Here is a 26,703-nt window from a genome sequence, read left to right as displayed (position 1 = left end):
GAATATGCTGAAAGTCCTAGCTGCCAAGGGCAACATATTTAGAGCAAGAGGGAAAGGAGAAGAGAATGAGCATTTATATAGTACCTACTATGTGCCAGGCATGATGCTAAGTGCTTTTTTACCAATATGTCATTTTATCCTCACAATTACTCTGAGGTAGATGCTATATTTTACAGTTGTGGAAACCGAGGCAAATAAAGGTTAAGTGCTTGCCCCAGGGTCACATAGCTTTTAAGTATCAGATGCCACATTTGAACTCAAGTCCTCCTGAGTCTTTAAGCATTTTCCTGACTCTAGGTCCAGTGCTTTCTATGCACTGCACCAACTGACTCTATGAACATGAGTACAATGTCATTTAGAAAATATCACAGATCTGTATGACAAATGATTTTGAATAGTATCACTTCACAAAAAAAAGAAGAAAGAAAGAAAAAGCATTTGGGGATAAAACAAACCTAAAGAGAGTTTGTTGTGGAACATCTAATCAAGATAGTCCCAAGAGCATTTATAGGGAAAATGAAGGAAGACAAACAAACATACAAAATAGAGCACATGTGCTGGGGGTTTATAGCAGTTTTATTTTATGATAATGGGTTTTAACTACTTTCACACTTTGCCACTTAGTATTGGATACATTATGTGAGAGAGTGGAAATGCAATTTAAGATGAAATCAGAAAGAATAGCTAGACATGATCAAATACAAGCAGAAGAAATCCATGACATTTTAAAGTCACTCAGGAAATGATGTTTGTGATCTTCCAGAGAGGGGAAGGAAGATTCCATAGAATAGAAATATCAGATGGGTACTTTTGATCAAAAAGAGTGACCAAGAAGACAATAGCCACCACAGGTCCACATGCCTGCTTTCTCGTTTCTACTTAATCTTCATGAGAATGAACTTTGTATGCATCAAGGGAATTCCTGAAGAAAGTATAAGAATAGTTGAGCTTTTGTAGATTTATTACAACTAACCAGATCTTGATTTCACAAGTTACAGAATTGGCAGAGAAAAAAAAAGATAGAAAATATAAGAATAGTTGAGCTTTTGTAGATTTATTACAACTAACCAGATCTTGATTTCACAAGTTACAGAACTGACAGGAAAAAAAAAGATACTACTACTACTACTATATTCTGTTTTATTAATTTAAGTATTTGACTTGGTAGAACAAAATACAGCCTTGAAAGCCCTCGCAGACAAGGTTTCTCCTCTGCACAAACTTAATTACTAACTCAGATTGATAAAACTATGGAAATACCATTGTTTAGTGATCCACTGAGTACTCTCATCAAGTGTGGTATAAAAGTGAGATGTGCTTACCTAAGTCTGCCACTGCCATAGTTGATGCCTGGTTATAATCCAAGCCAAAAAAAAAATTACTTATTGATTGGGAGGCTCTCCCTAGGCTCCTTTTGATAGGCAACATTAATTCATCCCCAGAATACTGAAAAATCTCCTCAATGAAATCCATATTAGCACTGTAATCATTTACACTGGAACAATAAAGTGAATCAAAAATACATATTACCCAGACTTTAACATATGTACCTGGACAAAAAGTTTATCAAGTTAGTCCATCAATGTAAACACAGAGAGGTACAGAAGATAGACAATGAACTATACCCAGAACTGAATAGGAACAGAGCCCTAGCCTTGAAGTCAGGACAACTTGGGTTTGAATCCTGCCTCAGATAATTTTGAGCTGTATGACCCTAGGCCAATCCCTGTCACCTCTCTCTGAACCTCTGTTTCCTCATCTGTCCAGTGGGGATAATAGCACCTATCTCACAGACTGGTTGTAAGAAACCAATGAGATGATGTTTGTAAAGTGCTTTGCACATTTTTAAAAGACCTTATAAAACGTAACCTCTTAAAGCGCTATGTAAATGTATTATATTTAAAAATTCAAGAATAAGGACTTCCAAACTACTGAGTGATCCTTTACTGAGAATTTAGGGAAAAACTTCCATGGGCCTACTGTAATCTGTTGTACCCATACTGATGAAATCCTGACCTGAATCTGTTAAAAACTCTTTATTAAAATATAATTATACAATATATGCAACTGTTTTACAGGTGAGATGAAGTTAAAATATAATTTTTATGTTTTTAAAATAAAAATTATATTTGACCACTAGTAGTACTGCTGACCAAATTCATCAATGACAGTGAACTAACCAAGCATTTCTTGCTTAAAAAATAAAAACTCCCCACCCCAAACTCACCAGAAAATAATTTCCAAGAATAAAAACTGCTTTTGCCTTTTTAAAAAGGAATCTTAATTTTGTCTCAACTATGTTTCAGAAAAAGCACCTGAACCTTAAGTTACCTTTCTTCTCCCTTCAGCCCTCTACTTAGACCTCTGGGGTGATTGCCTACTGAACCCCAGGAAAACTAGCTGCCATTTGATGTTGTGAGGAAGTAATCTCATCCAGATTTTTTCTCACAGCCACAAATTCACAAAAAACACAAAGTCAGCTTTACAAGAAATTTTCCTATACTGTCAAAATCAGATCTAGTACCACCACCCATCACCCACCCCCGCTAAACCACATGCTTCAAGTTCCCTGTAATTCGATTCACGATATGCTGGATTTGGTGCAGCTCATTGCGGTCAGGCCGGCAGCTGGGGGTGATTTCCAACACATAATCCGGGCCGTATTCAGTGAAAAATTCATGATCTGGGATCTCAGAAGAGAGCGTTCTCCCCAGGATGACCCCAGTCAAGTATGTCCAGCATCGGGCTGTGTTAGCAAGGTTGTAGCCGCCTCCTCCCAAGATGAGGGTGGCCAGCTGCCACTGAAGGATGTACTTAAGACACTTCCCGAGTCCCACTGGAGTCAAATTAAATGAGCACATCGGGTCCCCAGCGATGGTATCGGCTCCTAACTGTAAAACCACTGCTTTGGGGTTGAAGGCTACATAGACCTCCTTGAGGACACTTTTACAGAGCTGATAATACTTTTCATCTCGTATGCCGTCTTGAATGGGCACGTTGACGCTATAATACCTTCCCTTCCCGAGGCCCACATCAGACACATCGCCAGTTCCTGGAAAAAAACCTGGAGAGAATTTATGCAGGGACACAGTCATGACTTTGGAAGTAAAACTGAAAGCATCTTCGACGCCATCTCCGTGGTGGAGGTCCAGGTCCACGTACAGAATGCGGTCAAACTTCCTCCTCAAATGCAGGATCCCCAGCACGGCGTCGTTGAGGTAACAGAAGCCCGAGGCTTCGTCTTTCTTGGCGTGGTGCCAGCCTCCGGCCCAGTTAATGGCTATGTTAGATTTTCCATCAATCAGGCACTGGGCCGCCGTGATGGTGGCGCCCCCCACTGCGGCCGCGTAATCGAAGATCCCCTCCGTGCTGGGGCAGTCGTAGCCCAGGCCGAACTCCACGGAGTCGGGATGCTCGTCATCCCCTTCCTCACTGACCTTCTGGAGGTGCTGCAGATAGGCGTCCGTGTGGAAGCTGGCCATCTCCTCCATGGAAGCCACCTTCGGCTTTACCACCCTCATTTCCTTCAGCAGCTCGTAGGCTTCAATCAGGGAATGCACCATGCTGGCCCGCTTGGGCACCTTGGCCAGCGAGTCACAAGTGCGGACGTACTCGGGGCTGTAGATATAAACGGGGGGCAAAGGCGGCTGCCGCGGAGGGGGCGCGGGCTCCTCCGCCTCCTGCATGGCCCACCCTCACCCAAACCCTGGGCCCGGGGACACTCGAACCTGAGGCGGCCAGAGGGGCCCTGAACGCAGCCGCTGCCACCGCCCCTCCGCGCTGCTGCCGCTCTCGCCGCCGCTACCTTAGCTTCCGCCGCCGCCGCTGCTGCCTCTTCCGCTGCCGCAGCTTCCGCCGCCGCGGTCGCGGCGCCCCCCGGCCGTCACCGCGCAGTCGCTGCCGAGGCTGCAGAGAGAGAGGGAAGGAGGCGCTGGAGCGCGGGGCAGCAGACCCGGGCTGCGTGAGGGAAGATGTCGTGGAGGTAGAAAAAGAAGAAAAAAACCGGCTGTAGGAGCACCCCCTCCCCCATCCTTCGTGGGGCGAGGAAAGGGTGTGGCCGTGGGCAGCCGCGGCACCTGTGTCTGCAGGCCAGCTGGCCTCCCCGGCCGTCCTCGGCCCTGATTAGGTGTTTTCGATGTGCTGTCTTGAAGTGAGATGAGTATCCGCCGGCCCGGCTGTGGAGTCGGGAAGGTCGATAGAAACGCACACAGTTTCAACTAGAACTTACTCTTGGGAGCAGCCTTGGTTAGCCACATGTTACCACAGTAAGGGTAGCAAGCCACTGCTTCTCTTTGCTGTAATGAACCCATTTATCTCGACAAAAATGAACCCTTTGGTGCAAAGGCATCAGGGTTATGAACGTGGGTGACTGAAAGGCTGCTCAACAGTAAGGCAGGGGGAACGAAAAAGAAGAGTTTAGAGGGAAAGCTAATAAGTTCTGTTTTGGGATATGTTGAGTTTGAGATGGGTATTCAGTTCACAATGGATGTTTTAAAATTCGGTTTAGGATGAAACATACACCTTTATCAACGTTCAGCAACATAGGAAAATTAATAGAGGCTATAAATACAAACACAGTATCCCTATGTAAACTATATTTGGATAATTTCTTGAAGTTCAAAAGGAAACCCCTTAGAGAATATGGTTTAGTACATTTTGAACATAAACAACAAAATTGTCATTTTGGTAACTATAAGACACTGTTGTTAGCCTTCTACTAATAGGTGGTTCCACATAATATTTTTGACCTATAAATTGAATTGTCACATTATGAAGTCTGCTATGTAATTACAGTGATCACCATGGTTAAAGAATTTAGAAGAATGACTAAAAGACATTATTACTATATCCAAGGAAGATTGTTATTTACAGTGTAACAGAAAAGGGAAATTTTTAAGTTTTGGATTGCTTAGCATTTCATGAACAGCAATACAGCTGAGCTGAAAATTTCTGAATCTAAGATTAGAAAAATTTCTATTTTATGTACTGCTACTTTTATAAAATTCGAAGATCTCAGAGCCCTAATTCTATTACTGATTTACTGTCATAAAATCTACAGCCTGTGCCTCAGAAGACTTCCATAAAGCTATTATTATGAGAAATGCCTGGATTAAATCAACACATGATATTAAACCACTGTGAATCATTGGGGAATGTGATTAATTAGTATTAACCATAGCATCATTTTTCTGTTGTAGATAGTAGTCTAGTGGCCTTGACCAAGGGAAAATAATTTCAGTCTTCTACTATTGACTATTATAAACTATAAAATTTGATTTCCATTAATAAGTTCTCTGCACAGAATGCTAAAACATCTCTTCGATTTCTTTCTATTCAAATATCTTTGAACTTAGAATATTACTTGACTATATCCCTCTTTCAGAATTTTATTACAAGTCAACCTTCCTCATGAAATTTTCCCAGATTAATTCACCAGTCTCCTAATATTCTTGACTTTGCTAGGATCATGGAATCACAGGTTTGCAGTTGGAAGAGATGTTCAAAGGAACCTAGTCCAATCCCTCACTATGCAAATGTGGACACTGAATCAGAGAGCTCAAACAAGTAGTGACAGAGCTGAGATTTGAACCCAGGTCCTCTGACTCCCACTCCAGTACTCTTTCCCTTAGATAGTGCTACATTTATTCAGACTACTATGACTTTATTTTCTCTGTTTCTTTTGTAAGTAATATAGTTTTTTATATTTTTTTGTTTGTTTTGTTTGCTTTTTTTTTTAAGTCAGTTGGGGTTAAGTGACTTGCCCAGGGTCACACAGTTAGTAAGTGTCAAAAGTGCTTGGTCTGAGGTCGGATCTGAACTCAGGTCCTCCTGACTTCAGGGCCGGTGCTCTATCCACTTTGCCACCTAGCTGCCCCTGTAATAGTTTTTTAGTATGTATTTGTTGTAGTTCACATTCAGACTGTATATACCATGCCTGCAGGTACCTATAAATGCTTTGATGTTTTCTAATAATAATCACTTCTGCTAGCATTAAAGGGCAGGAGAGCCATATCTGCCACACCGGAATCCATAATGTAACATATTATCAGATCTGCTCTTGAGGCTGATCTCATTCTCTATATTCCTTTATTCCCACAAGCAGAGATTGGGACTATTTTAGCTAATGGTTTCCTGAGATATACCTTTCTATTGGTTTTTGAGGAACACTTGGAATCAGGAAAAAATCTTTATATAAATACTTGGTAGTATTTGCCTAAAGCATCTTGCCAAAGCTGATAAGTTAAAACACCACATTCCTAGATATTTTGTAATTAATAAGGTGTGCCCCGTATAAGCTTAATTATTATCCAACAAAACTAATACCGCTAGTTCTACAAAGTGCTAAAACTCTAGGATTCCTTACATTATGGCTCTACAGACCTGAAATGGCCAGGGGCTGGTTTTTGTTTTGTTTTGTTTTGTTTTATGAGGAAAGCAATTAACTTTGGATCAGGTAATGCTGTTTATATAAAGAATCTGAGAAATAACGCCTTTCTGTGGCTTATACCATATATAAAGCATTTATGTGGTATAATAAAAATAGCATTTATATAGCACTTTATTGTTTGAAAAGCATTGTACTCATCTTGTAGTTGAAGCTCTAACATTAGCTCCCTCTTAGTTCATATTTGACGTTGAGATGAAATCAGGCACTTATAAGTCATTGAACATCTAACAAAAGAGGTTTACTGTGCCCTAATAGCAAGATGACAACAAGGATACAGTGACATTTAGCCTCTTTGGCCACAAGCCTGTAGTCTGGAAATGCAATCTGGTTATTGTGTTATTAGTTGGGTGACTTAGTCTTAGGCTTCTACTAAGTCTGAGAGGCCCACCCTCTTAATAGTTGGGACTTATTATGCTCCTAGATACCAAGAAACTGTGTCAGTGAATCCAGGGCAAATAAAGTCCCAGGAAAAGGTTTGACGTGGGGTTGCCCCATGTTAGCTGAGACTTTGGAAAAGAAGCCAAGAAGGAGAAGTTGAGTCCAGTCGGGTTCTGAGAGCAACTTTGTCCTATCACATCTCATTTGATCCTCACAACAACACTGTGAGGTAGGTATTATTATCCCCATTTTACAAATGAGGAAACTGAGGCTGACAGAAATTAAGTGACTTACCTGTTATTGAACCTAAGAATTAGCACAAATATGAAATTTAGTTTTATTATCCATAATAACATAAGTTTTATCCTATATGCTGTCAACTGGACTGGGCCAAACAGAACAGACTAGAGACAAGAGAGTCAGGAATCAAACAGAAGTTTAATTTTAAAGTGAGGGAAACAGCTTGCAAGCAAGAAAGGATCTAAACACATGTACCAGGGCCCTGTCCTCAGGGAAGGAGCCCGAGGCAGTGTGGGGATATCTTAATACTTATGCCACTGGCTGTGCAGTGGGCTGTAGCTATGACAATGAGGGATAACAGTGAGACAAGTTTGATTCATAGCAGGGCTTTATGACCAGAACATGGGTTCTTGTCCGGTGCTTGTCCAAACTCAGAGAACACCGGGTCAAAGCAATGGGATAGTTATATGATTTTGCCAGAGGGAGAGCACAAAGGATTGTTGTTACGCTAAGCTCAGGGCACAGCCTGCTTGCTGGGCCTTAGCTCTGGAAGACAGTGTCTCCTAATATGTTGACAATGCTAAAAATGGCAGTTATATTTTAAAACTACATTCTTCCAACTTAGTTGCAAGGTTTGTTTTAATAAGAATTTAAAAATATTTAAATGGAGAAAGGACATCATTTGTCAAAACAGATAATAGTAATTCATGCATGTCTCTATTTTTATAATAAAACTCTTTTTGAAAAGTACATTTAGTGGAGCAGCTGGGTGGCATAGTAGATAGAGTAGTAGCCCCTGACTTAGGAGGATCTAAGTTCAAATCTGGTCTCTGGCACTTATTAGCTTTGTGACCCTGGGCAAGTCACTTAACGCTGATTACTCTTTAAAAAAACAAACCACACACACAGTGCCTTTCCTTATTTACAGTGGTGGAGTTCATGAGTTAGCAATGATTTTAGAGTTCTGAGTTGTTATAGGCTTTGACTATCAATTCTTCCCCTTCTCTGACAGTTCTGCCACTAGAAAAGCATGGCTTAAAAGGAAGGCCTAATTACAGTAGAGTTTTGATTCCCTCATATACAATATTAACCGTGCTAGAATTCAGTTGTGACACTGTTATAACTAAAAAATCACTGATTGTGTTTTCAGACATGTTCTGAACGGAATTATGCATTTGGATGATGTCAGATGGTCCTACTACAAGTTCAGAAGTGCCCTGAATAATTCTAATATAAAATGCTAATTATTTTCAGTAGAATGTAAATAAGGTGGCACCAAGACTTATTTTTAATGACTAATGAAAGTTGGTTTTCTATAAGCAGAGAGATAGAGAGCACAAGGATATTCATTAGGAAAAACATACTTGACAAGCAGCTAATGCACACTGGTTTAGACTTCTATTTATATATTCCTTTATTATTTTCCCTTGTTATTTGTGATAAATTCCATTTGGAAAAAGTCTAATGAGGATACAAAAATGATAGCTGCTGAATTCTGCCAAGATAGGCAGAATATCTGTAATCTTTGTCTACCTGCACTGCCTTCTACCTACAAAATATAATTTTCACATGAAACTAATTAAAAATTCAGTCATTTGCAAGACTGTAGATCAAACCATACCAGACCCCTAACCCATCAGACCCGAGTTGGAACAATTCCAACTGTACTGCAAATGTGATGCTTATACATACAGACACACAGACTCAGAATTTTATTGTATTTTTATTTTTCCTACTACAGTAATAAAACTGTTTCAGCATAAAGTAGCTAAGTTGTTCAGTGGTGGTTAGAAAAATGCACTAGGAGAAGGAAAAACAGAAGAATTTCAGCTTTTGGGGAAAATTTTATTTCAGGATCTTAGTATTTGTAATTTTATAATAGTGAAATTTCTGACTTGTGATGATTAAATGAAATAAAGCCTGTATATAGGGCTTTACAAAACCTTGAAATGTTACATAAATGCTATTAGTAGTAGTCATAGTAGTATTCAAAATAAGTTCATGTTGTGTTACGTTAAGATTTAGAGTTATATGCATCTTTAGGTGAAGAGTTCCTTCAGTGGCTCTAATGAAAGAGGAAATGCATCTCCTGTGTTCCTGCTTTTAAGTTGAGCTTAGCACAGAGAAAATGTGAGCAGATTTCTTTGTAGAGTTAGCGCCACAGCGATAAAAAAAAAAAGCTTGTTTCAGGACCCATAAAACTTCCTTAATTCAGTACTCCCTACTTCTCACAATGTCTTGCTGGCTAAGCTTAGCTAATGATAGGCCTGGGTTCCCTTTGACCTTCAAGCTACACTCACTGGCTATATTGATGACAATGCTACCACAGAGCAATAACCACAGATCAAAAAATGAAAGGAACCTGAAAGGCCATCTAACCCCCTCATTTTGCAGAGGAAAATGAGCTTAACTGAGAAGTTAAGTGGTTTACTCAAGATAATTCAGGTGGAATTTGAACCCAGGTTCTGACTCCAAAATCAGTGTTCTTTTTAATGAAAGTCCTCTGAATTATGGGAAGAGATTCCTGGGGAGAGCGTGTAGTGTTGATAAGGAGTACAAAATCTCAGAAGTAAAACTTTAGAGATCACCTAGTCCAAAGCCATGCCTGAGCCAGGGATTCCCTTCCTTTTTATCCTTAACATGTGCAGCTTCCTCTTATAGATCTTGCTTAACAGAGGCCTCTTTGCTTCCTGAAGCAGCTTATTCTATTTTTGTAAAGCCAATTTTTCCTCCCTGAGGAAATTATCCCTGAGTTAATGTTTAATAAATGCTTATTGGCTGCCTGACTGAAGTAGCCCATAGGCTGTGGCCACCCCCATTGTAATGGGACAATTGAAGAAGACACTGTTTTTCCATCTGATGCCTTTTTAAGTGAAAAAAACTTTTAATAACATTTTACTTTATGGCCACTTGAGTGGATGTGTTCATTCCACAGTTTTCTTGGCTGCCCAGTTTGGGCTAGTTTAAAAAGGCAGCAAGCTACCATCCAAGAAAAAATACATCAATACTATAGTATATATTTTAGGCACAAGCCTGCCGGAAACAGTTTTATTCTATTTAACATTCCGTATCCATGCCTTTTCGAACTTGGAGAGAGATGCCCAAACTGGCAGTTCTGTCCCAAGATCATTGTAGGTAAAATATATAGAAATCTTTTACAAAGGAAAGGTAATATATTAAAATATAGTATTAGGTTAACATTACTTATCCTCTCCCCTCAGATTTTCTCCTAAAGTAATTAAAGGAACCTACCTTCTCCCACAAGGAGCTTGTATTCTACTAGGAGAAATAGCACGTACACTGCTAGATACATAGTACCTACATAGATCCTAGGCAGAATAAATGTACATCAAAATATTCATAGGATTTTGTGTTAGCACTAAATTAGAAATAAAGTAGATGCTCATTAATTAGGAAATAGCTAAATGAATTGTATTTTATGAATGTAAGGGAATATTACTTTTCTTTAAAGATGATGGAGAAGTCAGAGAATTATGGGAAGACAACTGAACTGATACAAAGTGAAATAAACTGCAAAACAGTAGATATGACTACAAGGACATTGAGTATTAGCATGAGTATTATTTTATCCTTACAACAACCAGGGGAAGTAGATGATGAAGCTGAGGCAGACAGAGATTAAGAGATGTGCTCAGGATCACATAGCTAGTAAGGGTCTGAGGTAGGATTTGAATTCAGGTTTTCCACATTCCAGATCTAGTGCTCTACTCACTGTTCTATGATTATATCTTATAACAATATCACCTGAATTCATCTCCATTACAAAAATAATTATATATATATATGTGTGTGTGTGTGTGTGTGTATGCATGTGTATAAGTATAGGTACATACATATGTATAAGTATAAGTATAGGTACATATGTATGTTCTAGCTCTTAGTCATTGAATGGGCATAGCCTCAGACAAACTGAGATCTGGGAAAGACCTTAATTTAGAAAGGCCAAAGTCACTCACTGCATCCTGAGCCATCCCAGTCATCTTGACCTTTGTCTTGCCACTCTGATGATGATGATGATGATGATGATGATGGTGATGATGATGATGATGATGATGACTCTGGAGGTGAGATTAAGGCTGATGATTTTGTGCAGCTTTTCCTCACTCAAATCCAATTCTCTCTTCTGGAATTAAGGACAAAAAACCCAACATATATACATACAGATTATATATGTAATACATATATAAATAATACAAATAATGTATGTACATATGTGTGTATGTGTATATATATATACATATATATACACATACACACATATTTGTATTATGAGGGAGAGGGATTCAGTATATACATATATATATATATATTAATACATATCATATATATGAATGTATGTGTCTGTGTGCACAAACACATTTTAACTGTATTGGGGGAATGAGAGGGATAAATACCAGGCTGAGAAGTTTGTTTTTTATCTTAGAGACAAAAGGAAGCTACTATTACTTTGTTGTTATTTTTTTTTAACAGGAATTTTTAGTCAAGTAAGCAGGATTTATTAAATGCTTTTATGTACCAGGCACTGTGCTAAGTACTGGAAATGCAAATAAAGGTAGGTCTTTATTAGTACAAATCATAATCCCGTTAAATCAGGTCTGGCCCATCAAAGGATTTTGGGCAGCATGTTGCCACTGCGCACTCTCCTGTTTGTCACATGATGCACAGCAACCAACTATCCTCATTCCCTCTCTAGTCTAACCTATCTGGACTGAAGTTTTGTCTATTTTGATTTTGGCCCTTACCTACTGTCAAGTTGTGTGGATCTGTGTTAAATGGTCATATTTTTCTAATTTGCAGTATTCAAAGTTAATTATATATATAAAACATAGTAATTAGTTCCAGCCCAATGAAATTTTTTATTAAGTTTTTTTATCTGTTAATTAACAGTTTAACAGCAAAGGATAAACGAAATGTCGGTGGGCCATTGGATGGAGTATTAGACCTGGGATTAGGAAGACCTGAGTTCAAATCTGGGCTCAGACAATTACTAGCCCTGTGACCTTGAATAGGTCACTTAACCTCTATTTGCCTCAGTTTCCTCATAAAATAAAATAAGGGTAATACTAACACCTACCTCCCAGGGTTATTGTGAGGATCAAATGAGTTAATGTTTGTTAAGCACTTAGCGTGGTGCCTGGCACATAGTAGGTACTGTATAAATGCTAGCTGCAGTAATAATAATTATTCTTATTGTTCAAGCTTCTTAGTAAGTAATAGAATTGTTATAGAAAGCAAAAAATTTTCAAATACTGAATATTGTACTGAAAGGCAAACTTACACTGATAATATGATGAAATTACATCTTTCTACATAAACTGGTAGATACAGAAAACCTTATCTACACTTTGGTGAATTTGCATGCTCATATTTTCACACAAAGAACCAAAAAAGAGTTGGATAACCTCCTTTGATTATTTTCTTCAAAACATCAGGCTATTTAACTACTGCATCCTCATCTCCATTGGCCACTTCTCTGTTAATTTTAATATGCAATTTAAATTGAACTCAATTTTTAAAGTGATCAAATCAGCAATTGCTGTAGAAGTTTCTTCACCATGCACTTCATTTCTATATTGTTTCACTGCTTTAATTAGACTTGAAACTTTTGTGTGAATGACACTCTGCTGCTAAGAATGTGTTTTTGATTGCAATCTTTACTTTTGTTTCCTATAGTTGCTTGCAAACCACAGAAAGCTGGTGCAACTTTGCCTTTTTCTTTGGTTTTGCTTGTATATTTTATAATATTGTATACCATTGATTTGGGCAAGCCATCATTTCATCCTATTTTAGAGTTACTATGACCATTTTTATGCTACTCACTTACATCAATTTTTTGTTGTAGTAAGTGTCCTCCCCTCCACCCCATATCTCTGTACTGGCAGTGTTCCCATATAGAGGTATTGTTTCCTTTGTCTCTTAAAATGTTCTTTAAAACAAATTAATATAACTGTTAATAATATAGTATGAAGCAGCATATTACATCCATATGCAAAGATAAATAAGTACAGACTGATGATAGAGCAATGTTTTAAAATCTTTAGCTAGTTCACAAGTATCACATTAACAACTTTTGGCTCACATTAAATCAGATCTGGTATTTCATAATTCACATTAAATTGAATTTCTTCTTTGAACACATATGAATTACAACCCAGTTATATAAGCATGAAGAATGATGGTTACTATACTCGAAGAGTTTACATCCTAATTGGGGAAGCACATGCAAGGGAACTAGAAAGGTGGTAGAAGGAGAAGGTACCCACAAAAAGGCATGGTGGCCAAGTTCTCAGAGTCATAAAGGGAACAGGGAGATGAATGAAGGATGACTGGCCTGGACCCTTCCTCAAAATGGAAGTTCCATGGGGCAGCTAGATGGCGCATTGGATAGAGCACCAGCCCTGGAGTCAGGAGGACCTGAGTTCAAATCCGGCCTCAGACACATAACACTTACTAGCTGTGTGACCCTGGGCAAGTCACTTAACCCCAATGCCTAACCCCCCCCCAAAAAATTATTAAAAAAAAATGGAAGTTCCAGGAGAAACTTAATTTGAGGAGGAATCCTAATGGGTCAGAGGAATCTTCCAGCATGAGAAGATTTTAGGGGCAAAGTACAGAGTCAGAAGTGGAAGTAGGGACTTCCACTTCTGGGAGCCAAGATGGCAGAATAAAAAGGTAGTCACTCTCACCCTCCCCCTATCAACCTCAGGAAAATCTCACCCTGGGGAAAAAAAAAGCAAACAAACCCTGGAACAGCTGAACTAGAAGAAGAAGACAGGGAATAGCAGTGCAGCAGCTCAGCAAACTGGTCTCCCAGTGCCTCAGCAAAAATAAGGGAAGCGGCACTACAAAGGACCCCAGGCAGATAAGCACCCTGCAGCATTCATCTGAAAGGAGCTGAGGAAAACAACCTAGAGTCTTCCTAAAGTCCCAGCCTTGCTGATTCCAACCCAACACCAGGTAAACTGTCAGAACCCTACAGCCTCCAGGAGGAGATCCTGACGCCCAGGTGGTAGAGAAGGCAAACACCAACACCTGGACCTTCAAGTGCCTCAGTGAAGGCGGGGAACTGGTGGAAACCAGCTCAGAAAACCACCAGGTGCCTCGGTACTCTACCACAAAGGAATGTCCCAGTGCATTAGCAGAAAGGAGGGAGGCAGCACTGCAAGGGGCCCCAGGCAGATAAACACCCTGCAGCACCCATCTAAAAGGAGCAGAAGAAAGCTAAAGGAAAGGAAAAGCAGGCAACTTAGAATTGCCTGAAAGTTCCAGCCTTGCTGACTCCAGCCCAGCCAGGTACTGGATTGATATCCATAACATATTAAAAGGATTATTCTTCTAATATATTGAATAAATCTTCTATGGAAGATTTACAAATTGTATGGACAAGAATTACCCCAGGACAAGAAGACCTGGATAGGTTGGGATATGCCCTAATGAAGGGAGTACCCACATCAATGCTGTCACAGTACTTTGAAGTACAAAGACAAGATGTTCACTTTTACCAGGTTCTATGATTCTCATGTGATTGCTCTTCGTAGAAATAGGAGAGCCTACAATTTTTGCTGAATATGCATTTTGTGCTTGCAAACCCAAGGTACCACCCCTGGATGCACCAAGTATCTCTAAAGACAATATTAATCTCATATTATAGTTTGTTTAGAAAAGAGAGTGCATTAGCATCAACAATCTTTAGCATCAAAGTTTCATGTTTGTGTCTGTGTCCCCTTCTGAAACCAGGTTTTTTTTTTCTTTTCTTTGGCATATTTTTCTTGATTTTGTTATTATTTCCATAATTGTTAGGTTTGAGGTATATTTTGAGAAGTAAAATGGGTTAGGGGAATGGCCTCAGGCCAGCCTGAGTTATAAATTTTGGTTCTGTTTTTATTTTATTGATTCATCTTGTATCAAAATAATACTTAAAAAAAACATTTCTCACATTTGATTGCTCCTGATAGAGGTCATACAATTTAATAATAAATAATATTTAACTCTTATGTAGCACTTACTCAGTACCAGGCACTGTGCTCAATGCTTCATAATTATTATCTCATTTGATCCTCAAAACAATTCTAAGAGGAAGCTGTTTTTATTATCCCCATTTTACAGTTGAGGGAACTGATGTAAACAGAGGTTAAGAGACTTGCCCAGGGTCACATAGCTAGTAACTGTTTGAGGACAAATTTAAACTTGAGTCTTCCTGACTCTAGGCCTGGCACTCTATTTTTGTAACTATTAGTCTCATTTGCAAGTAAATATCAAATTTGTTTTCTCAAGTAGTTTTATGTAGACATGTTAAAAGGACCTCATTTTAAAACTGTCACTTTAGGAAAGTTAAAATGTTGCTTTTTATTAGGCATCTTGAACTGTTACATATGCGTAAAGTAGTTGGATAGAAGTCACTTAGAATAAAAATGCTTTTTCAAAAGAAAATATTTAATCTTACAGTTTAATTTCAGAAAAAAATTATTCGGATATAAAAGTTTTACATGAGACTTTGCAAGAAAGATGCAATTTCTACTATTCTTTGTACTAATGAAGAACTTGAGTACTTTTTACAAAGATATGTTTCCTCATCACGGTCAGACTATCAGCTTAAATCTCAGGGTAAGAAAATGGATACTATCTGTAGTAATCACACTACTCATTTCAAGGCTGCGTCTTGTCAATTATCAGTAGAGTTTAAAAAACTCCCTTTTTAGATGAGGCCCTGCTATTTAAATATATGGATATAAAGTATCTATTACTCCTTATTGAAACCTTAATTTTAAAAAAGAATAAGGGTTGTTTTGTAACCTTCATGATGATTGAAAACTGGCTTAAGATGTTTCAGTACTGGGAATAATTTTTAAAATGGCATCACAAGTGACTGTTGATTTCTAGCCATCTCATTTTTTTCATTGCTTTTCTCAAACATTGCTTTTTCAAAATTCAGCATTACTTTACTATCTCTTCTCTCTCTCTCTCTCTCTCTCTCTCACACACACACACACACACACACACACACACACACACACACACACGCACATTTAAAACTATATTGATAAGGATAATGAGGCCAGCATGGCCTAGTGCAGGGGTTCTTAACTTTTTTGTTCCATGGACCTCTGTGGCAATATAGTAAGAATCTATGGCTTCTTTGTCAAAGTAATGTTTTCAGCTGCATTATTAAAATGTGTAGGACTGCAAAGAAAACCAATTATAATGAAATACTTTATCAAAATATTTTTAAAAAACCAAGTTCATAGACCCCAGTTTATGAATCCCTGACTTGGTGGAGGGAGGGCTGGGTTTGACATTAGTAAGATCTGAGTTCAGGCTTTGGAAAGTCACCTGATAAGACTAAAGAGAAGCTGCTGACTTACACCTGTGGAAGGAGCTTCTATACCAGGAATTCTTCACACTTATAAAGTCATAGTTCTGAGCCAAAAAAATCAAACAAATAAAAAGCATTATTATACAGTAGTACAATTTAGCCTTTCCACTTTGTCCTTGATGTGTAGGTCACCAGCAAAAACTGTCCTGGTTCCTCAGATGGGAGATTCTAATCTCTTTGAGCATTTGGGTGATTATTCACATCATAGATATGGGCAGCTAGGTAATATAAAGGATAGAGTACTGGGCCTGGAGTTAGAAAGACCTGAGTTCAAATTTAGCCTCAAATACTGACTAGTTGTATAATCTTGGACAGATCACTTAACTTGTTTGCCTCAGTTTCCTCATTTGTAAAATGGGGGTACCTACCTCCCAGTGTTGTTGTGAGGATCGAATGAGATAATAATTGTAAAGCCCTTGGCACAGTGCTTGGCACATAGGACTGTATAAATGATGGTGGTTATTATTATTATTATCAAAATAATTATTATACCAGAGTTGTATACTATATTAAAATAAGGAAATAATTTTTGCCTTCTAAATTTTGAAGAATTAGTCCATTTTATAGTTATTCCTCTATAATATTTCATTGTGAGTGTGACCACATCTGGATGGGCTCGCAAGAATGAATTAGCTACAAAATACAAGTAACATTATGATTTGGTGTATTGAGTGTCATCAGAGATATGAATTGAACCTGTGATTGTTTCAGAAACTCTCTGCCTAAGCAAGTCAGCACCTCCTCTACAATTTGCAGTCTTAGAGAGCTGCCTAGAAGATGAGAGGTTGTGACTTACTCAGGTTGTCAGAGACAGAACCTGAAACCAGATCTTCTGGACATCAATCCTAATGAGTCTCTGTATACTGTGCTACAGTGGATAGGATTATTTAGCATTATTGAATGAAATACTATATAATGTCCATTTCAGCAATTTTACTTTTACTATTTATGTGGTGCTGCTCTTTTTTACTTTTTAGACTCTTAACTTTTTTATTTTGATATGATAGATCAATACCATTAGCAGAGAGGAAGAAGCTCATCTTGTTTGCTGTGTCCAAAAAGCATATGTCCAATTCATTTGAAAGTTCTACCATGCCATTAAAATAGTAGATTTTTAAAAGGTGGGAAGGGGCAATGGGGTGCATACTCGGGAACAGCCTTGTTTTAATACTTTTTTAGAAAATGGAATTTTTCGGGGCAGCTAGGTGGCAGAGTGGATAGAGCACCGGACCTGAAGTCAGGAGGACCTGAGTTCAAATCTGGCCTCAGACCAAACATTTAACACTTACTAGTTGTGTGACCCTGGGCAAGTCTCTTAATCCCAATTGCCTAAAAATAAAAAATAGAATTTCATATTTTAAAATTATGGCTTTATCTTTTGATAGTAGTAGTAGTCGTAGTAGTAGTAGTGGTGGTGGTGATGGTGTCCAATTCATGTGAAAATTCTAATGTGGTTCTACTAAAATATAAGATTTTTTTTTAAGATGGGAAGGATGAGGGAGTGGCGTAATTGGGCACAGCCTTGCTAGTTTGAGAAGCTATTCCTGCAGATTGTTGAAAAAATACTTCACAGGAAAACAGCCTTCCCATTCCAGGTATCACAGAAATGAACTGTTAGCAGGAATATTGCCATTCCTCGCATTTATGTCTTCTGAAGATAATGATGCTACCACTAAGGCCGGCAAACAGTTTATTAAGTCTCTGTGTTATTGCAACACTGTTAATATATATTACAACCACTTTTTTGTTCAATATGAAAGAATTATCTAAAAATCTTATCAATTTTTATAAGGTTGTAGGTATGGTCTTGATTTTTATTGTTAAATATTTATGTTGACTTATTTATATTTATCGTAGTGAGCAATATTTTGAATGAAAATGTGATAAGGATACAGATCTATTTTAAAATCTCATACATTGTTTTGTGCCTTTTTTATTTTTGGATATTATGACTGTCACAGTAGTGATAGATTCATGATAAAATGAAAGCCAGCATTGTAATGTGAACCACAAGATGGTAAAGTTCCTCTTGATATTGGTCAATATATCTCATTTACTGACCGACCACACTGCACACAGTATCTAACAAATTTATTTTAACAGTTCTGTCAGATACTAGCCAATACACTATGAACTTCATATTTCACAATGATTATTAAAAGCTAAAGTAATCACAAATAATGATCCCCTATTTTCCTGTCATGCCCATGTGTACCATTTTTCCTTTGGATAACTAAGAATAATGGAAGAATTGTTTGAAATGTGAAATGATCTTTATTTTTTTTACTCCTTTTTCTTTTAGATGATACCTAAGAGAAAAGGATCAAGAATTATAAGAATCCAGACGATAGCCAAATTAAGTTATATATGATTAAAACTTAAGTTTTCCTCTGCCAAAATGAAATTTCTTTTTGCTAAATTCATTAACTTTTTCACTTTTGGTAAAGTTTGTGGATCGTTAAGAACTGTGTCTGGCTTTAAAAATAATCAACTTGAAAAATGTTTATTAAATACCTACCATATGATTTACATGGGTAGTATTTTGAGTGGAGAGAGAGGAGATGGAGAAAGCATTTCAGAGAGAGAAGTGCAAAGAATGAATAAATCCCAAGAGGGAGGAATACATCCTGTATTGGATGATATTGAGGAGACCAGGATACACATAGGTGATCAGGGATAAGGTAAGAGTATAAGGTCGGAGAAATTAGTGGAGGGCCATCCTATAATATTTAGTTCTAACCACTCTTAATTTCTGATTTCAAGAGCATTTTTTGTTTTCTGTTCTGTGTAAAATCATCATCATAATCTAGCTTATAGTTAAGTTATATAGTACTTGATAATCTCGAAAGTACTTTTTAGATCTTCAGGCACCATTTATAAAAGTCTGCTATATTTGTGATTCTGTAAAATTCATAAAAGATTACATGTTTATGGATAATGGTTGTCTTATAGATTTGTGGAATTTTAGAAGTAGAAGGAAAGTTAGAAATTCAATTTTTCTAAATACCTGCTGAGAGATCTAATATTAGTTGGTGGTGGTTTTTTAAATCAGCTTTAAAGTAGTGCTGTTAATATTTGAACTTGGTAAAATGTCATAAGTCATCATAACAGTAGGCAAAATATAGAGATATACAGGCATGCAAAAATATATGTATGTGTCATGTGTCCATTCATCTCTGAATTATGACTAAGGTCCAAATTTTATATCAAATGTCATTTTGCCACTGATGCATTAAAGAGAAGTGTTCTAAAAGAAAACCGTTTGCTCCTAGTGTGTGATGCTCTACTTGTAAATGTAATCTTTGAAGTCACATATTTTGCATGATGAAAATTAAACGAACCCTGTAGTATAATTGTGTACATGTATATGTTTAAAGAAAAAATACTGTTTCCAGAATTTTGGATACATTTTACCCCAATTTGGAAACACTTAAAATGTAGTAATCAATGATTTTTTGCCATATCTTTTTGGTCAGTCAATCAACATATTTATTAAGTACTTACTATGTTTCAGGCATTCTGGTAAGCACTGATAATAGCAGTATAAACAAAAAGAAAGACAGTTCTTGCCTTCAAGAATAATAATAGAGAAGGTAACATAACACATGAAAGGAAGCTGGAAAGGTAGAAGAGGTGAGAAAAAGTTCAGGGAAAGGAAACATCATGATAGAGAATTCTAGAAGAGTGAACCCTGGTGGGAAATGATAAGACTAGTCTGGGTGCCCTCCTAAGAGCCTCTATCCTCCAATCAGAGGGAGGGACTTCTAGGCAGAGGTTACTTCTGAAGTGTGACATTCAGGGCTTAAGTGATCTTCAAGGATTCACATTCTGGGGCAGAATGTGAATGTCCATGAAATCAAGAGGAGTACAACCTAGTAGGAAAAAAATTGACACCAATAATGAGAAGAAATATACATTATTTTTATTACAAGACAGAAATGAAAGTAAGATGGCATCACAGGTGAAAGAATCTAGAAGCAGTTTGCTGTAAACTGGGGTACCATTGTATATTCAAATAGTTTCCCAGTTTATAAATTGTATAGGTTGAAGATTTTTGTCATTAAGGAGGTTGAAAATGTGTGCAATCTTAGGTTAGATATTGAATGAATTGAAATTTAGTTGCTTTTCATTAACAATGAAATATCTAAAAAGCACTTCAGTTTTTTTAGTTGACCTCTGTTGCTAAAAAGCAAATGACTAATCACTTTATACTTACAGAACACGTATAATGAGTTCGAAGTATTAATTATTCCATCATTCAAAAATTGTTAATTTTGTGAATAACTATTGTTTATTTCAGAACTTATACAGGTATTTTCTGTGAACTATAGATAGGTATGAGATGGCAGTTATACATAAAATAATGTCAGTAATGAAGTTTAGTTTCATGTGATTAATGAAGAAAGCTAAATTACCACCTTTTGGAAGCAATTGTTTAATATTCATTGTTACGACTTTTAGACTTTTTTGACAATTCAAACTGATTTCAAAATATTTTTCTTTAGAGCGTTGCCATGTTATTTATTCCCCAAATTATACATTATTATAATAACATCAGGATATATTCAGAGCTCAATGTGATTTTTTTCTTTCTTTTAATCATTTAATAATTTTTCATTGAAATTCATTTGAGAAAATATATTGAAAAAAATTAAAGGAACTTTAATAAGCAAAAGCCATTATTAATTAGAAGAATGATTATACTTGAAGGTGGTAGTCTCTTTTCTTCTATTATAATTTAACAATATTTCAATAAATTGTAAGTAAGATAAGGGAAGATTTAGTTTCAGTTCAGAAAAACTTGGCTCCTGTCTTATCTTGGCTCCTAGCCTATTTTGAGGGTTGAAGTATCTTTTCATTAATAAATCTTTATTCTACTGCTGCTTGTACCTAAAAATTCTACATTGTTTGTATATCATTGTCATTTTCAGGATTATTTCATTTTCAGAAAGTGTTAAATTAAAACTTCACTTTCAGAAAAAGTCAGAAAATGCAAAAAGAATAGTTTTTACTTTGTAATTGCTTTTAATTAGTAACATTCAAATAGTTATGTTTCATTAAAAAGTTCAAATTCATATTTTACCCTGAGTACTGGGCTCTTGACTGATTGACATTTTTCTACCTGTAGTTTATTTTTAAATTTTACTTATACATATTGTTTCTGTGAAATCATCAGGTGTTTTTATATGCCTAAATATAAGAGAAAGATGCAGGCTTTAACTTAAATAATTTGGTACCAACATTTTCTATTGTATTTGATTTAAATTTTGTTATAGTTTCATGGTGTCTTCATTTATATTGTTTTAGTCTTTGCTTATATTGTCCTTTTGGCTTTGCTGTCTTCACTCTGCTTAACTTCACAGAAGTGTTCTTATGTTTCCCAGAATTCGTCATATTTGTCATTCTTTTGGAGCAGTAACGTTCCTTTACATTCATATTGCACAACTTTAGTCATTTCCCAATCATTGTACACATAATTTGATTCCAGCTTTTTCCTATAATAAATTGTGTTGTTATGAATTGCTTTCACTAACTTCTTTGGCTATAACCCAGTGCCGGGATTGCTGCATCGAAGTGTATAAACGGTTCAGCAAAGTTTCTTATGTAATCCCAACTCATTGAATCATTCTAGTTGAACCCTTCCATATCTCTACCTCCATTGAGTTAGTATGCCTATCTTCCCCACACACAGCTTTACCAAAGAAGCTATCACAATTTGATGGATGTAAAGTAATACATCAGTTTTATCTTCATTTGCATTTTCATTAGTGATTTTGAGCAGTTTTTCAGATGTTGGTGGATCACTTGTATTTTTCCTTTTGAAGATTATTCAGATTCACTTTTGAATCCACTGCGGGGGGGGGGTACATTGTATAAGTTAGTTTCTTCATGGCCTACTTGATTTATTTTTTCTGACTTAGTTTAATGAGGCTTTCTTATCTTGTCCATTTGAATGTTTTTGCAAATATCCAGTTACTTTTACATTTTGTTTTTTGTAGTAAGTAATGTTCTGTAGTAATGTGCTTTATGTTTCATTGTTATTATTTCTTCTTTCTTTTTTTAAAATTTTTGATAATTTGATTTTTGTTTTCCTTTTCGGTTAGTTTGACCACTTGGTGTATCCTTTCTATGGATCTTTTTAAAGAGCTTTCTAGTTTGCTTATTTATTTCTTTTTTCACCTTTCTTTTAATTCTGTTAATTTCTCACTTGATTTTAGCAGGCTTTTCTTTTGGACTTATTTTGGATGCATGAATATGAGTTGACTTGATAAACTGAAAATTCATTTCATCAATTTTTCTTAACAACTACAATCATTCAGGGAAATAAATCTGCTTCTAAGAATTGTCTTAGTTCTATTTCCAAAACTCCTAGGAAAAAATGTCTTCACTCCTTGCCTCCACTTCCTCTCTCACCCTCTTTTCAACATATTGTGATCTGACTTCTGCTCTCATCACTCATTAGAAATTGCCCATTCCAAAATGAGTTTGATAGATATTTTAGAGACAGACAGACAGATGGATGGAAAGATAGATGGATGAATTGATTGATTGATTGATGTGATACTTATCTCTAAACTCTCAAATCCAAGTACCAGTGCTTAATGCAATACAGGTGGTTGATAAATGTTTATTTACTAAGTCTTCTTCCTTCTTCACCTCTCAGTAGCATTTGACCCTTCTCCTCCAAGAATCTTTCTTCTCTCTGTGCTTTAATGACATGACTCTCTCATTTCTTCTACCTGTCAGTTGGTTCCTTTATCCTGCCACTTAACTTTGGGGTAGACCTCAAAACCTTTTCCTGTTTCCTCTTCTTTTCTCCTTGTTTTACCATTTCTCTCTCTCTTTCTCTAGGTGAATGGACTCCTAGTTCTTTATATCCAGTCCTGGTTTTTCTCCTGAACTGTTTTCATTTATTGTCAACTATCTACTAAACTTTTTAAAACCAAATGTCCTATAGAAATCTCAAATTCAACCTGTGTAAAACAGAACTCAGTTTTCTCTCTAAATCCAATCCTCTTCCTTTTTTCCCTGTTTATATCATGGATTCTGCTATCCTTGACATCTAGGAGGAAAATTCATTTAGAGATTCAGTAACTTTAATTCATTAAGAGCAGTGTTAAAAATAATTATTTGATAAAAGGGAAATTGAGGACAAAGTTATCAAGCATCTATGATTTAGTTGGCTAAGCTAGCTTTGCATATCCAATAAGATCATCTGACTCCTGTAGTGTCAGAAGCAAGGAATGATTTAACAGAGCTGCTTTTTATAAAAGAAAAGAGTTTTTTTAAAAATACAGAAATTTATTTTGAACATAATTCAGTTAGACAAAGCAGGTCACATGACCATTTAGCTTCTCCCAAGCTTTCTTAATCCTATCCCAGAAGACCTTATCTTATGGGTGGTACCTTTTGTAATTAGAAAGTGTACTGGAAAAGAGGAACTTGTGTTCAGTAGTTAGCAATCAAACTTCCATCTTTCTTAGAAGATTCCATTACTCACCTTAGACTCTAGCTCAAGAAAAAAGGAGAGCTTATCCACTAAAACTGGGAAGAGGAATTTAACCTCTGGCTAACCTTTCTCTAGCTGCCAGCAAGGGGAACTTAACCTCTGATCAACCCCCCCCCTTCTTCTAGAAAGGGAAACTGAGTCTTTTTAAAAACTTTATAATCTATGATTATTTTATTTCTCTAAATTATCTGCTACTAAATGATAAAGTCTTCTCAGTCTGTCTATTCATTAAATCTGTAGGTAACATAGATTTAAAAGACAACTATGTTGATCTGGCTTAGTTTAGGGCTAGCTTTTCCTAAAGAAAGGACTTTAATCCTATAATCAAACTAAAAGTAAAGTAATCAATACTGCTTCATTTCCTTTTTAGCAGTTAGATGTTCTTGTCTTAAGTATCTCTTCACTTATGAGTTAATTCTCTAATTTTCTATAGTGCTATTATGAACGTTTTTTTAACTGATAGTTCTTTTTTTTCTTTTTTTCTATAAATAGCCCCTTTCCGGTATAATCTCAGTAGTGGGATCACTGGGATGTGAACATTTTTAATATAATTTCAGAATATTTTCCCAGAAAGTAAACCAATTCACAGCTTTAACATCAGTATATTAATGTATTTGTTCAGTTAAGATTTTTACATACCAATTTCTGGAACTAAATATTTTCAAAGTTCATAAGATCTTTAAGTCTTGATATGAATAATTTCTACATTTAATAGTCTGTAAAAAGGGGAATTCTTGATATATAATGCTGCTTCTCTGTAGCATGCTACTGTCTTACTCCATAAACATCAGTGGTTCCCTGTGACCTCCTGGTTCAAATACAAAATCCTCTGTAATTCAAAGCTCTAATAATCCTTCTCTCTCCCCCCTCAGTTTTCCTGTTGTCGTCACCTTATTCCCTACGAAGTATTCTCCAATGACGCTGGCGTCCTGGATGTTCCTCTAACCACACACTGGGAAGCTGGGAAGGCTTTCTGAGAAAGTTAGCTAACTCATTGGATGACAGGGTCAGGCTATAAAGGTGCTTTGACAGACAAGAGAACTAGATTGAACCTGAAATTGAAGGGGGAATAAATGTGGAGTCTTACACTCACACACATACACACACAATCAACTTTTATAATAATACAATAGGAGAGGCAAGGTTTGACAGCAGTTTGTTCTGAAGAGGACTTTGGATTTTATTGGACTGTATCTGCTATGAAAGTCAGCTGTGATGAACCAACTAAAAAAGATAATGTTATCTACCTCCAGATACTGGAAGGTGATAGTTCCAATGGACTCTTTCATCATCAGATTTCATCTTAGATTTGGAGGGTTTAGTATTATTTCAGATATTTAACCAGTTTCTAAGTTACTTAACCAGGTATTTATCATACTACATTTAATGTACCAAGTAAGATTTCTGATTGCTGGTCAATCCACATTCTAATTGCTTTTCCCTCAAAGTATTACTCTCGTGGGGGAAATTGTCAGCTGTTCATTGTTTTGAGACCAGAAACATTTAAAAATTCACTAAACCCTAAACTTGAAGCTGAGGAGAAACATTTAGCTGTCTTTTCTACTAGGTTCTAATCAAGTCTTTCAAGGAAATGCTATATGTTATTTCTGACAGATAAGGATATAACCTTTCTGACCTTATAAATGACTATAATTTCTTTAATTTTTTTAGTATATATTTATTAGTGCTACTCAGTCAAAACATCCCAAAAGAAAGCTTGCAATATTAACATTAATATTGTGTTATGTTAAACTAAAATATTGACATTTGCTTTATTCTCAGTTTTGAGAATCAAGACTACCTTTATTTCTCAAAATGCAAATAAAAATATTTGTTATTAATCTGTAGGTAATAACTTTTAAAAGCAATTTCATAATAGCTATCTATCTATCTAATTTATTTATTTCCCTGTTAGTAAAGTTATAGTTTGTCATAGACTTTTCAGCCTTAGATATCTTTCTGGTCCAGCTCTCTAACTTTACATATGAGGAAACTCAGGCCAGAGAAGTAAAATGACTTGACCAAGACCACAAAGGTTGTAAGAGTTATGATATTTGTACCCAGGTCCTCTGACAACTTTCCCACTATACCATATGGTGGCTGTTTGTTACTCATTTTTTAAAGCTAGGCCTGCTCCAGGTTCTCTGAGGCCCAGTCTTTGCCTGCAAAGCCCATGTTGAACTACGCTCCTTTCTCAGCCTGGCACAATAGACCTTTCCAATCAACCATCCAGGTTATCTTGGAAATTTGTTTCACTCTGTCTTTTTGTGAGTTCTGCTGCTCTAGAATTTGTTTAGAGCTGTTTTTTACAGGTATTTGGAGGGATTCGGGGGAGAGCTCAAGCAAGTCACTGCTTTTACTCCACCATCTTGGCTCCACCTCCACTTTTGTAATTTTTAATATAATTACCACACTTCTGATTTATGAGTAAAAGATCATGTTAAAGCAGAACTTTGAAGTAGTCTGTTCAGAACCTTAATTTAGTTCTATTTTTAATTTGATGTCACAGTATTTGTTTACAACTAAAAGATTCATATTGGGAATTAATTGTTATACTGATATAGCTTAAGAGCTGTTGTTGCATGTTTACTGTATAGACTGTATAATCCATTGTATATTTTTCTTTTACTTAAGCTAAAAATGTTGGTTCTCTTTAAAGTAGACAATGTTGTAATGACCGGAATTCAATACCGTAACTAAGCTGTAGTTCTAAAACTTAATGTTCTTCTAGGA

The 26,703-nt window shown here is 36.5% G+C and overlaps 2 protein-coding genes across 2 annotated transcripts in view; one reads left to right on the top strand and one right to left on the bottom strand.

The window, feature by feature from the left end:
• The window catches only part of DIAPH3 (diaphanous related formin 3), a 447,621-nt gene that overhangs the window by 360,774 nt on the left and 60,144 nt on the right, over positions 1-26,703 (top strand). The gene's annotated exons all lie outside the window — the stretch shown is intronic.
• On the bottom strand, positions 559-3,928 carry HDAC8 (histone deacetylase 8). The gene has a single exon (XM_021006401.2). It carries the CDS (start codon positions 3,684-3,686, stop codon positions 2,547-2,549), a length of 1,140 nt encoding a protein of 379 aa, XP_020862060.1. The 5' UTR covers positions 3,687-3,928; the 3' UTR covers positions 559-2,546.

Source organism: Phascolarctos cinereus, unplaced genomic scaffold (genome assembly GCF_003287225.1).
Source record: "Phascolarctos cinereus isolate Bilbo 61053 unplaced genomic scaffold, phaCin_HiC Scaffold_7;HRSCAF=346, whole genome shotgun sequence".
NCBI classification, from domain to species: domain Eukaryota; kingdom Metazoa; phylum Chordata; class Mammalia; order Diprotodontia; family Phascolarctidae; genus Phascolarctos; species Phascolarctos cinereus.
This window is presented reverse-complemented; position numbering and strand designations above follow the sequence as displayed.

What these genes read in the sequence shown, in the direction of transcription:
- HDAC8 (XM_021006401.2), bottom strand. Translation starts at nt 3,686, where the DNA reads ATGCAGGAGGCGGAGGAGCCCGCGCCCCCTCCGCGGCAGCCGCCTTTG.